The sequence below is a fragment of the Equus quagga genome, chromosome 11, assembly GCF_021613505.1.
Source record: "Equus quagga isolate Etosha38 chromosome 11, UCLA_HA_Equagga_1.0, whole genome shotgun sequence".
In the NCBI taxonomy this organism is placed as follows: Eukaryota; Metazoa; Chordata; class Mammalia; order Perissodactyla; family Equidae; genus Equus; species Equus quagga.
Window position 1 is genome coordinate 23,028,965 of NC_060277.1, and position 13,891 is coordinate 23,042,855.

Sequence of the window (13,891 nt, forward strand, 5' to 3'; positions counted from 1 at the left end):
TTATTTTCCTAGTGATAGCCGTGACCTTTTTGTTGAGATAACCATTTTAAACACACAAACTTAATGTCATATAATTTCTTTCATGGCGATGTTGTCATGGTTGGGAAAATATTCAAAAAATTAAAAGAGTGGAAGTGAAATAAATTCTTTTTTCCCCCATTTCAGACAATCCATTGAACAACGAAAATTCTAGAACCCACTCTTCTGTGATTGCAACAAGCAAGCTATCAGTAAAACCTTCCATCTTTCATAAAGATGCTGCTACTTTAGAACCCCCATCTTCTGCTAAGATTACCTTTCAGTGTAAACACACAAGTGCCCTTTCTTCCCATGTTCTGAACAAGGAAGATTTAATTGAAGACCTTTCACAGCCAAACAACACAGAAGAAGATCTAGATCGTTCAGTTGCTTCTTTTACAAATGAAAGCACTTACTCTATGAAATACCCTGGATCTCTAAGCAGTACTGTCCACTCAGAAAACTCTCATAAAGAAAGTAGTAAGAAAGATATCGTTCAGGTATCTTCCTGTGAAAGTAGTATTTTTGATTATGAAGAAGAGATTCCATCTGTTACAAGACAAGTACCAAGTAGAAAGTATACAAACATTAGAAAAATTGATAAGGATGCCCCTTTTATACATATGAACCGTCACACTTGCGAAAGTACATTGGGCAAAAATTCTTTCAACTTTTCTGACTTAAGTCATTCAAAAAATAAATTATCATCTGAAGGAAATGAAAAAGGAAACAGCACAGCTCTGAATAGTTTATTCCCTTCATCGTTAACTGAAAATTGTGAATTGCTGTCATGTTCAGGGGAGAACAGAACTATGGTGCAGTCTCTTGATAGCATTGCTGATGAAAGTGGACTGAATAAACTTAAAATTAGATATGAAGAATTTCAAGAACATAAAACAGAAAAGCCAAGCCTCAGCCAGCAAGCAGCACATTACATGTTTTTTCCCAGTGTTGTTCTTTCTAATTGTCTCAGTAGACCACAGAAACTCGCTCCTGTCACATATAAACTACAACCTGGCAATAAACAGTCCCGGTTAAAAATGAGTAAAAAGAAACTTGTAGGTCATCAAGAAACTTCTAGCAAAACTAGTGAGACTGGATCCACAAAAGATAATTGTATGCAAAATAATACTTGTAATAGTAATTCTGAGAAGGATAATGTATTGGCCAGTGATTTAATTAAAGTCACCCGTGGAGCTTTTGAAAATAAAACACCTACAGACAGTTTTGTAGACTGTCACTTTGGAGATGGAAGCTTAGAAACTGAGCAGTCCTTTGGATTGTATGGAAATAAATACACACTTAGAGCCAAACGCAAGGTAAATTATGAGACTGAAGATAGTGAGTCAAGTTTTGTAACACACAACTCAAAAGTTAGCCTACCTCATCCCATGGAAATTGGCGAAAGTTTAGATGGAACTCTCAAATCTCGAAAACGAAGAAAAATGTCTAAAAAGCTGCCTCCTGTCATCATAAAGTATATTATTATTAATAGATTTAGAGGGAGAAAAAATATGCTTGTGAAGCTAGGGAAAATAGACTCTAAAGAAAAACAAGTAATATTAACAGAGGAAAAAATGGAACTTTATAAAAAGCTTGCACCTTTGAAGGATTTTTGGCCAAAAGTTCCTGACTCCCCTGCAACCAAATATCCCATTTATCCACTAACACCAAAGAAAAGTCACAGAAGAAAATCAAAACATAAGTCTACTAAGAAAAAACCTGGTAAGCAACAAAGGACAAATAGTGAAAATGTTAAAAGAACTTTGTCTTTCAGGAAAAGACGGTCACATGCTATTCTTTCTCCTCCCTCACCATCTTATAATGCTGAAACCGAAGACTGTGACTTGAATTATAGTGATGTTATGTCTAAATTAGGTTTTCTTTCTGAGAGAAGCACAAGTCCCATAAATTCTTCTCCACCTCGCTGCTGGTCTCCCACAGATCCAAGAGCTGAAGAAATTATGGCTGCTGCAGATAAGGAAGCAATGCTTCTTAAGGGTCTTAACGCATATAATAGCAAGACTGTTAATTCCCGTATGGAAAAAAATAGTCGAGCAAGAACACAGGTTAAGAAATCAAAAACAAAGCTTGTTAATCCTTCTGTAGTTACTAAGAAAAGGAACAAACGAAATCAGACAAGTAAACTAGTAGGTGATGGAAAAAAGAAACCAAGAGCAAAACAGAAACAAAAAACAAATGAGAAAGGTACGTCAAGAAAGCACATAACACTTAAAGATGAAAAAAGAAAATCCCAGTCTGGTGCTGAAGTTAAGTTTGTGCTGAAACATCAGAATGTGTCTGAGACCTCAAATAGTTCTGGAGGCTCTCAACTACTTTTTAAACAGAAAGATGTGTCCCTAATGGGCTCTGCTATAGATCATCCCCTTTCTGCTCCCCTACCCACTGGAATTCGAGCACAACAGAATTTATCTGGCTGCTTTTCTTCTTTCTTAGAAAGCAAGAAGCCTGTGGATTTGCAAACATTCCCCAGTTCACGAGATGATTTGCATTCATCAGTTGTTTGTAGTTCTATGGGACCTGGAATCTCAAAAATTAATGTTCAAAGGTCTCATAATCAAAGTGCTATGTTTACTCTAAAGGAATCAACCTTGATTCAAAAAAACATATTTGACCTTTCCAACCATTTGTCTCAGGTAGCACAGAATACACAGATATCTTCGGGTATAATGTCTCCAAAGACAGAAGAGAATGCAAATACACAAAAAAACTGTTTGTCATCTATCGGAAAGTTAAATGACTATCATAATTCCCTAGAGTCAAAGCCAGATCAGACGTATGCCCCAAATTTTTCACAGTGCAAAGACAGTCAGCAGCAGATTGTGTGCATGGCAGAACAGTCAAAGCACAGTGAAACTTGTTCTCCAGGAAATGCAGCTTCAGAGGAAAGCCAAATGCCTAATAATTGCTTTGTAACTTCCTTAAAAAGTCCAATCAAACAAATAGCATGGGAGCAAAAACAAAGGGGCTTTATTTTAGGTGTGTCAAATTTTAAACCTGAAAGGGTAAAACAAAGGTCATTGTCAGAAGCAATTTCACAAACCAAAGCACTTTCTCAGTGTAAAAATCGAAATGTGTCAACACCTTCAGCGTTTGGTGAAGGACAGTCTGGGCTGGCAGTTCTAAAAGAACTGTTACAGAAAAGACAGCAGAAAGCACAAAATGCAAATACTATGCAAGACCCATTATCTACTAAACATCAACCAAACAAAAATATTTCTGGTTCCCTTGAGCATAACAAAACAATTAAACGAACACGATCGGTAACATCTCAAAGAAAACCTCGAACTCCCAGAAGTACAAAACCTAAAGAAAAAGTTCCCAAACTTCTTAAAGTAGACTCTCTTAATTTACAAAACTCTGGCCAGTTGGACAACTCCCTATCAGATGATAGTCCCATCTTTTTTTCAGATCCAGGTTTTGAAAGTTGTTACTCACTTGAAGATAGTTTGTCTCCTGAACATAATTATAATTTTGATATTAATACAATAGGTCAAACTGGATTTTGTAGCTTTTATTCTGGAAGTCAGTTTGTCCCAGCTGATCTGAATTTGCCTCAGAAGTTCCTAAGTGATGCCGTTCAGGATCTTTTCCCAGGACAAACTATAGAAAAAACTGAGTTTTTGAGTCATGATAACCAGAAGTGTGATGAAGACAAACACCATGCCTCAGACTCAACCTCATGGATTAGGTCCAGTACTCTAAGCCCTGAACTGTTTGAGAAATCCTCCATAGATAGCAATGAGAATCATTGCCACAACCAGTGGAAAAGTAGCTTTCGTCCTCTAACAACTCGGTCTAATTCCATCATGGATTCTTTCTGTGTCCAGCAGGCAGAGGACTGTCTAAATGAAAAATCCAGATTGAATAGGAGTTCAGTAAGCAAAGAAGTGTTTCTTAGCCTTTCTCAGCCTTGCAATTCAGACTGGATTCAAGGTCATACCAGAAAAGAAATAGGACAGGCTCTTGACTCAGTCAATACCTCTTTTACCACAATACTATCCTCACCTGATGGTGAACTTGTGGATGTAGCTTCTGAAGATTTAGAATTATATGTTTCAAGAAACAATGACATACTGACACCAACTCCTGATAGTTCACCAAGGTCTACCAGCTCTCCTTCACAATCTAAAAATGGCACTTTCACCCCTCGAACTGCTCACATTCTGAAACCACTTATGTCCCCACCAAGTAGGGAAGAAATTATGGCAACATTGTTGGATCATGACCTTTCGGAAACTGTTTACCAGGAACCTTTTTGCAGTAATCCTTCTGATGTACCAGAAAAGCCCAGGTAATCAGAATTATTTTTTCCCCTTGGGTCACTCTGAATAATTTTAGTGTATATAACAACATTTGGTACCTCACTGTTAGTTTTCTGGCTCTGATACTGTATTTGTAAGTATACAGTTGTAAAAACTATTCATAATTAGGGACTTACTAAGAAAAATTCACAGAGCCGGCCCTGTGCCCTAGTGGCTAAGTTTGGCGCACTCTGCTTCAGCAGCTCAAGTTTAATTCCTGGGCATGGGCCTATACCACTTGTCAGTGCCCATGCTGTGGCAGTGACCCACATACAAAATAGAGGAAGATTGGTACAGATGTTAACTCAGGGTGAATCTTCCTCAGGAAAAAAAAAATTCACAAACTACCTGGATGGTTACACATAGAGATATTTATTTAAATTGATGAGTGTTGGTCCTGGATCTACTATTATTTAACACTGTGTCAACATTAAGGATAAAAGATGCAGAGGCCTGTTGTGACATGCCAAATTAGAAGAGATGTCATAGTACTTTAAAAATATTATGATTATCATTTTAAAATGGTACTTATTTCTAAAATGGTAAACTTTTGTAATTTTTAAAAACTTCATTTTTTAAAAGTGTTTGAAACTGAGCATATGTATGTTTTAAGTACTCTTATGGTATATCTGTAAATGAAGATTATTTTAAATTGTTTCTATTATATGCCATCTTCTTTTCACGTTGCCACATCTTCAATCATATTATTGTTTGTACAGTTATTAGGGGTGCAAGATGGACTTCAGTTCCCCTTCTCTCTTCTTTCTTTTGATAAGCAGAGAGACAGATACACACACACACACACACACACACTCACAGCCAATAGCAAAATGGGAAAAATATCACAATACTGGTTTATTTGTAAACCAGTATTTAAGTAGGTATCCTGTACCACCTGCATCACCAAGGTAGAACATATCTGATAAGAGCTAAGTTGGGGGAACATGACTTAATTCAGGAGGTTAAAGTGGTGGTTCTTGGTCCTGCCCCATTTACGTAACTAGTTGCAAAGAGAGGCAGTTGATTTCAGCCATCTAGCCAGAAGCAGAGGAGGTTGGCTGGGACTGCTGAGGCAGACCCTGCTTAGTCTAAATGATGGGAGAGATATGAAAAACCAGCTAAGGCAAGAGGCCACAGTGCATGTATGTGCTGCCCTGTCAGAGCACCGTGTTCCTGACCCTAGTCTAAAGGACGCAGTGAATGCCTGGCTTTTACCCAGCAGATTGGTGATAATTCCCACAGGAGTCCATTTAAGAAAGGGGTGAGAGACAGTGATTAGAGATATAGAATAGAACTTCCTTCCTCTAAGGACTTGAAGTAAAAGACGGGAAATACCTCTCCCTTCCTACCATACAGTTTCACAGTTTTGTTTTGTTTTGCTTAGTTACCCACATGTGGTCTTTTAACCCAGATGGGACTGTTTCTCTTTATTTCACTGCCAGAATGCACGAATATCTGTTCCTTAGACATTAGTTTCTGTTATTTTGGGGCTTTGACTTTATCAATAGTGATTATATTTTTTAATCACACTTTTTTCTACCTCAGCCTTATACATCTTCTTAACTCTTAGTTAACTTACCATATGCTCATCATTAACTGTGTGTTGCTGTTAGTTGTTATCCAACTTTGACTCTTGTCCTGCAGCTGAAATAAAAAGACAATAGTCATTATTTTTAAAGAACAATTTTTTTATATAAAACTATGTATTCACTATAGAAAATTTAGGAACTATAAAAGAAGAAGAAATAAAAATCACACCATTTCTCTACCTAGTGATGATCACTATTAATATTTTAATGTGTTTTCTTAGTTTTTTTAGTGTACAGTTTTGTTTTATGAAATATTACTATAGTCACAGTATTGTATCCAGATTTATTCACTTCACATTATAAACACTGTAAACATTCTCTAAATTTATGAGTATCTTGAAAAATCATTTGAATGGCTGTATAGTATTCTCTCGTGTATGTCTTATTGAACAGAATGGTTGTTCCTGTTTTGCCACTCTAGATAATTATGTGACTAGTATCTTCTTCCCAAAGCATTTCTTGTATTTTGGAGTTTTCCCTTATAGCCCTAGAAGTAGATTTACTGAAATATTTAAGGCTCTTGATATATATATTATGACATGAGTTGTAACAGTTGCCATGCTGCTGACAATATTCAAGAAAACTGAATTTACCACACCTCACCAATCTTTGTTATTTTTTACTTCATTATCTCTGTGTCATTAATATTAGAGTTGGATATAGTCCATGACATATGTATTCATTTCCTTTAATAATTCTGCTTCTGATTTTTCATATACCTGGGAGATAGGTGCAGAGAAGGTGCTAGATGCTGGTTATGGAGTTAACTAGTAGGGGCCAAAATCTTTCCATGTAAAGGGGAAAAGAAACTGTGGTAACCCTAATGCTCCTCCTTCTACTCCAAATGAAAAAGCATAAATCCAGTTCATTGAGTTTTGTTTAGAGAATGACCAGGATGTTTGGGAAATCATACCCTAAGAGAAGTAATTGAAAAAACTCAGAAGTATCTTCTTTTTTATGAAAGAGATAGCATAAAGAAGAAAAGGTAGACTTATGTTGCTGCAGAAGGCAGAAATAGTACCAATGGATATATGTTAGAGAGAGAGGAGTTTAGGTTAGTATTTATAACTATTGGAAACTAAACCAGGCTGCCTCACATACACATACAACAGTAGCATTTAAGCTATGCATTCCGTGGGCTCTGCTAACTCCTGAGTTCTTATGTTAGTGTTAAACCTTGCCATGTAAAAGAGAGAAAGAATTGTAATTTACCTCAATTTTGTGTGATTTTTTTTAGTGTTTGAGGGAATTTGGGGGATACAAAGGTTTCTTTGAACTGGCTGACTTTGCTACACTGCTATAGATACTAGAGAATGTAGAAAGAGGCTGTCAATAAAGTCTAGCGATATGGTCTCTGATGATAAATTCTTCCATTGTTTTTATTCACATGTAGTGACAGTAGAAAGTTAAGATGAGTAGAGGAAAGGAATTTGATGAGTCCGTGCCATTTCTTTGAAGAAAAGAAGGCTTCATGGGGCACTTAAAACAAAAAATACCTTCTTTCCCTGGTATTGATGATACCCTCCAAGGAAAATTAGTAGTCACATACCTGTGAGGAAAAGCATATTGAGACTGAAGATAGAGCATACGTGCATAAAATATGTGTGTGGGGGGGTGTGGCAAGGGAAAAAATAGATGGGCGTTTTTAAGACGTCAAAAGGAACTTTAAAAAATCTCTAGGATAGGGAGCTAAATATTTTGGTAATTGCTCTTTGAGACAAAACAGTTGTTCTAAAATATGTTGTTTATAGGGAGATCGGCGGACGGCTTCTCATGGTAGAAACTCGACTTCCAAATGATCTGGCTGAGTTTGAGGGAGACTTTTCCTTGGAAGGCCTTCGTCTATGGAAAACAGCATTCTCAGCAATGACTCAGAATCCAAGACCAGGGTCACCCCTTCGCAATGCCCAAGCAATTGTCAATAAAGGGTCAAGTAATAGCCATAAAATGGTTGAAGATAAAAAAATTGTGATTATGCCTTGCAAATGTGCCCCAAGTCGACAACTGGTTCAATCATGGCTTCAAGCCAAAGAAGAATACGAACGTTCCAAGAAACTGTCTAAAATTGAGCCAACTGGAGTTATAAAATCTGCTGAGAACTTCAGCTCTTCAGTTAACCCAGATGACAAACCTGTAGTGCCTCCAAAAATGGATACAATTCCACATATACCCCCTACTACATCACATACCAAGGAAGATGTTGATAATTCTCAGCTTGCTTTACAAGCGCCAACCACAGGATGCAGTCAAACTGCAAGTGAAAGTCAGACACTGCCACCAGTTGCTGCTTCAAATGATCCTGAGGAAGATGATGATGACTGTTATGTTAGTTATAGCTCCCCTGATTCTCCCCTAATTCCCCCTTGGCAACAAGCAATATCCCCAGATTTCAAAACCTTAAATGGAGACGGCAGATCCTCATCGCCAGTAGAGGAGCTACGTTCCTTGGCTCTTGAGAACTTGTTAAAGCCGGTGAAAGGTGATGTACAGAAAAGCCCCTGCAGTGAGCCTCGGGAGCCTCTAGTGATATCTCCAATTAACGTTAGGACGAGAACTGGGATGTGTGAATCACTTTGCCTTCACAGTACACCAATCATACAGAGAAAACTTCTGGAAAAGCTTCCTGAAGCAACTGGCCTTAGCCCTTTATCATCAGGTAAGTTTACAAATAACAGAAAGGCTCCGTAGTTGTCCCTCAAAGATTAGAAATGAAAACAACATTAGACTTGGTAATGAAAATCATAGCTTTTTAAATAAAATTTTAGGTCAGCTAATGAGAGATTATTGTTATTTTGTCATGTCTTGGAAAGACAACATCACTTGAAAACTTTTATCTTTCTACTGTGAAATCTACTTACATCTGTTTCCATCCTATCTTCTTGCCTTCTGGGTGAAATATAGGAACCCTCTCAGAAACCTGACCTTCTTCTTAACTTGATTTTTCCCACGGGCTTTAATATATACCCAGGTCTCTCCCACTCTTTAAAACAGAAAGAAAACCAAACAGCTGCCTTGACCTTACATCTGCCAGCTTCTGCTCTTTTTCCTCTCCTGCAAAGCCAAATTTCTTAAGGATTTCTCTGATTTGACAGCTTCCATTTCTTTGCCTCCAACTCATTTCTCAACCCACTGTAAACTGGCTTCTGCCCCCATCATTCCACCACTATGGCCCTGTAAGGTTCTCGATAACCTTCATGTAGCTAAAGCTGGTGGATGTTTTTCCGTCTTCCTATCACATGCCATCTAAGCAGCCATTGTCCTGTTGATCACATCTTCCTTCTTGGAGCTTCTCCCTTTGGCTTTTCTCCTACTCCTCTGTTTCTTCCTGCGTGCTTCCCTTTGAAGCTTATCTCACATTCTCAGGTATTATCTAAATGTTGGAGTTTATTAAGGCTTGGCCTTAAGCCTTCTTTACTCTTTATCCTATATTCTCCCTAAATGATCTCCCTAATGCTCACAGGATTACTACAGATAACTCACAAATTTAAATTTCCAGTTTAGAACTCTCTTTTAAGCTCCAGAACACTATATCCAGCTTCCTATTTGGCATTTGTACTTGAACGCTCCAAGGCAGCACAAGGTCAGTATTTTTTAACGTCAATTCGTGATCTCACTGCATCCATTCACCACCAACCACCCAACACACTCATACATACACGCACATGCCCACACAGAAATCCATCTGGTCCTCTTTCAGTTTTCCTTTTTTTTTTTTTTAAAAGATTTTATTTTTTCCTTTTTCTCCCCAAAGCCCCTCGGTACATAGTTGCATATTCTTAGTTGTGGGTCCTTCTAGTTGTGGCATGTGGGACGCCGCTTTAGCATGGTTTGATGAGCAGTGCCATGTCAGCGCCCAGGAATCAAACCGACGAAACACTGGGCCGCCTGCAGCGGAGCGCGAGAACTTAACCACTTGGGCATGGGGCCGGCCCCTAGTTTTCCTTATTTTTTAATGAACAGTACCATCATCTCTCTGTCACTGAGTCACACAAGTCAGAGACATGGGATTTATTTGTAACACTCACCTGATTCCTTCACTGCCTATCCTCTTGTTCCTAGTCTGTTACCAAGTCCTATCTCTTTTGTTTTTCTTTTATTACCTGAATCTCTCTACCTCCACCAGGCTGTCAACCTGAGGCCAGGCTGTCATCATCTCTCACCTGGACTTCCACCCTCGCCTTCTTATCCACCCTTAGCAATTTCCAGTTCTTTTGCTCAGTAATCAGGGAAAATCCCCAGTCTGTTCCTAGTTAGTTACTACTCTCTCTTCTGATTTCAGCTCAGAAAAGCCTTGTTAATCTCCCTGACTAGATAAAAATTCCCGATTATATTCTCCTTTGTTGTACTTAGCCCAGTTATAATTTTATTTTTCTATATATGTTTGATAAATGTCCAATTCTGTCTCTGACCCCATGAGGGTAGAAACTTTTTCCTCCTCATTATAAATACTTGATAAATAAGTGAATAAATGAGTTAAATGATTCCCTAGGATAATGACTGAGGTATAAAACTCAATAATTAAAATCTTAATGTTTTTATTTTAAAATGCAAAATTTTAATGTTATTTTGGTGGGGATCAGAAGTTTGAATTAGTTTAATTTTTAAATTATGAAATCTTTGGGAGGAATTCATAGGATGATACTCACGAAAGGTACTTAAGTGTTTGGAACAACAAAAATTAAAAGAAAAAACAGAAACAGGCATTTTGATGTACATGTTAAATATGAAATTTCTTTCTACAGAACCAAAAACGCGGAAATTGAGTCATAAGAAAGGAAGTAATACTGCCACTCTTAGAAGAGTACTCTTAACACAAGCAAAGGTAACTATGCTAAACATTTTTAAAGATCAGTGGAAGATCCATTCTTATTCTCAGATTTCAGTTAGATAATTGATAACTTTGTCTCAATTTTAAAAAAAATTATTAGTTTTTGTATCACTTTATTTACATATCTTTGAGACAACAAGAAATTGCCTAATTTTTTTTTAGTTCTTTTTTGTTGTTGGGATCTAAAAGATTCTTATATGTAAATACAAATATTACAGAGAAAGTGAATATGATAGCCAAAATGTGGATTATGAGGATACAAATACATTAACTGATTACTGGCAAAATCAGAACAATCCAATGACAGCAGAGCTCAAGTAAGTGATTTTTGATCCCACCAAAAATATATCCTTTTTCTTGGTTTATTACTTTTTTCTCAAATATAACATTATTGACTTTTTTCACTTCATTTTACTAAGAAGCAAAGGAAAGCAACGTTATTTATTACTGAAACTCTGAAAAATCATGTCTTTATTTTAATACTAAAAATGTGGTAATACTTAACTTAGAAACATAGTTATGTGAAGAAAGTATACATTAGACATGTATCCTTGTAGATACATGATAGAAATCACTTCCATATTGACCACTTCTGGTAGATATTATTAATTACATAAGATGTATTTTAGTATATCTATTTTGAGATTATAAATACTCTTTTAAAACTTTCATTTTTAAATCAGTATTGTTGAATTACAAGCTGTTTATATTAAAAACAAGTATGAGTGTGTTCTGAACATAAATCGTCACTTTGGGGAAAATGGTTAATGGATTGGGAAATCAGGAAAATATTTTTAAAACATAGAAAGATTCTGTTCTTTATAAACCCTTGAGGATTGTTTATGTTTTAATTCATCTTTCAGACACATATTGTGTTAGGGTAAAATTGAAACCCAGAATTCAAATCTTTGATAAATTTTAGCCAAACTAGTTGCAAATACATTGCCTGCTTGCTTGTCGTACTTCCAAGAAAGGTCATGATAAATGTCCATGTCATAAATGTCAACTCTCTACAGGACTGTTATTTTCAGTATTTGAGGTTTGTAAACTCAGAGATCAACTATGCTTTGCTTATAGATTATATTAGATATTTCTACATATATCCAGTTCTGGTATCTTGAATTACTCTCATGAAAAGAATGTTAATAAAATACTTTTCTGGTTTCTTCTTGGACTTAAAGAGATATTAGTTTATCATATTTTACTAAATACACAAAGCATATTCTCTAAGTAGGAATAAGTAATCAAAAGGAAGAAAATGATTGCTCATTTATCTTTTTCTGGCTATGTGTTTTTTTAATAGAATCAGTTTACATCAGTAAATACCCCAAAGAAAGAAACTTCTCAGATTGATGGACCATCTTTAAACAATACTTATGGTTTCAAAGTCAGCGTCCAAAACTTACAGGAGGCAAAAGCTTTGCATGAGGTAAAACTGCAACAATAAAGACACATGCACTGTTTAACTTTTATGTTTTATTCTGGCAAAGAAGTCTGGAAATTGGTTACTGAGGGAGCAATATATTGAATTCTGTGCCTGTTAATCTTCATTTTGTTCTTTACTATTCTTACTATTTTACATAATTATACATTTATATAAAATAGAGAAACTTTTAAAGTAGCCATCAGTTATTGAGGCTGCTTTGTGGTTTCACAATTTTCACAAATCTTAAAACTGGAATTCAGTTTATAGAAGCTGAAATTAGAAAAGGTTTTTTAACTGTTAGGAAATCTATATGTTATTCTGGGATTGTTATATTAGGATGTTATATCACATCCCAAATGTGACATTTACTTGTCTTTTCTATTAGGTTGGCTCGGTGGATTAGTGCTTGCAACAATTCATTTGTTCATATAATCTGTCTATAACCCAGTTGCATTCACAGCACAGACCGTGTGCCAAAGACTATGGAGCTATCTTGTAAAAATGTACATCAGTCACAGGATGGACTGGAGAATATGTGTGAATGGGTCACTGTAAATCTGTCTGTATTAAAGAAAACACAACTCAGAGCACATATGAGACTGGCAATTAGGTGGAAATTAGGGTAGATTTTCATTTGTTTGTAGCTGTGCTGTCAGTACGGTAGCCATTAGCAGTGTGAGTGTTGAGAACTTAAAATTTAGCTTATACATCTAGGAATTGAATTTTAAATTTTATTTAATTTTACCTAATTTAGGTTTAAAAACTGATACTTGACCGATTTATTGGAAAACTTTTAAGTATGTTTGGAACAACTTAGTTATGTAAAACTGCTTTTTCAGCTGTAAATCTTATATCTAAATACAGATCAAGTATTTCCATTCAGCGTCCACATTGAGATGTGCTGTAAATGTAAAAGTCACATTGATTTTGAAGACGTAATAGGAAAAAAGAATGTAAAATATCTCATTAGTAATTTTTTATATTGATTACACATTGAAAGGGTGATATTCTAGATATATTGGATTAAATGAAAATATTCTTAATTTAACCTATTTTTACTTTTTTTTGAGGTGACTAGTAAAAAAATTTTTAAATACTTATGTCACTTTGATGGTATTTCTATTAGACAATGCTGGTTTATACAGTTGTTTTATGTCTTTGCCCTTAGAGCAGAGAATTCAATTTTTCATTTTTTGTTTTTATGTTCTCAATTGTGTCTTAAACTGTTCTAAGGATGGGATGAGCATAGACTAAGAGAAAAATTTAAATATTGTTCACATTTTTACCCTGAATTTGAACTAAGAATTGTACTTTTTTTAGGATTAGATTGGAACATAGTCTAATGCCGTAATTATATTTGTAAATTTTTTTCATTCAACGGTATTGATTTGGTTCCTGCCTTATACCTGACCCTGTACTATCCCCTGAAGCCCAGATAAATTACCCAATAAACTCAGGAATACATATCAAGTACACACCTGAAATTAGAAAATTAAAGAAAATACTCTCTTAAAAAATATTAAAGCAAATTTGATAGACCTCAGCAAAGAGACTTGTTACATTTGATTATTATTATTTGAAAAAAGTAATTTTCTTCTTACACTGTTACTTGATTCTACATAACCCCATTTCAGAATCATAGGCCTTCTTAAAGTTACAATCACTCGGAAGGTTTGGTGGGTTGCTCATAGCTGCTTCCCCACAC

General features: G+C 35.8%; 1 protein-coding gene across 2 annotated transcripts in view; it reads left to right on the plus strand.

The window, feature by feature from the left end:
- REV3L (REV3 like, DNA directed polymerase zeta catalytic subunit) overlaps positions 1–13,891 on the plus strand; it is a 172,149-nt gene that overhangs the window by 89,622 nt on the left and 68,636 nt on the right. For both annotated transcript variants that reach the window (XM_046674363.1, XM_046674364.1), the window contains exons 13-16: positions 166–4,333; positions 7,684–8,588; positions 10,675–10,754; positions 12,064–12,189. In XM_046674363.1, coding sequence (XP_046530319.1) covers positions 166–4,333; positions 7,684–8,588; positions 10,675–10,754; positions 12,064–12,189 — 5,279 coding nt within the window. The remainder of the gene's footprint in view (positions 1–165; positions 4,334–7,683; positions 8,589–10,674; positions 10,755–12,063; positions 12,190–13,891) is intronic.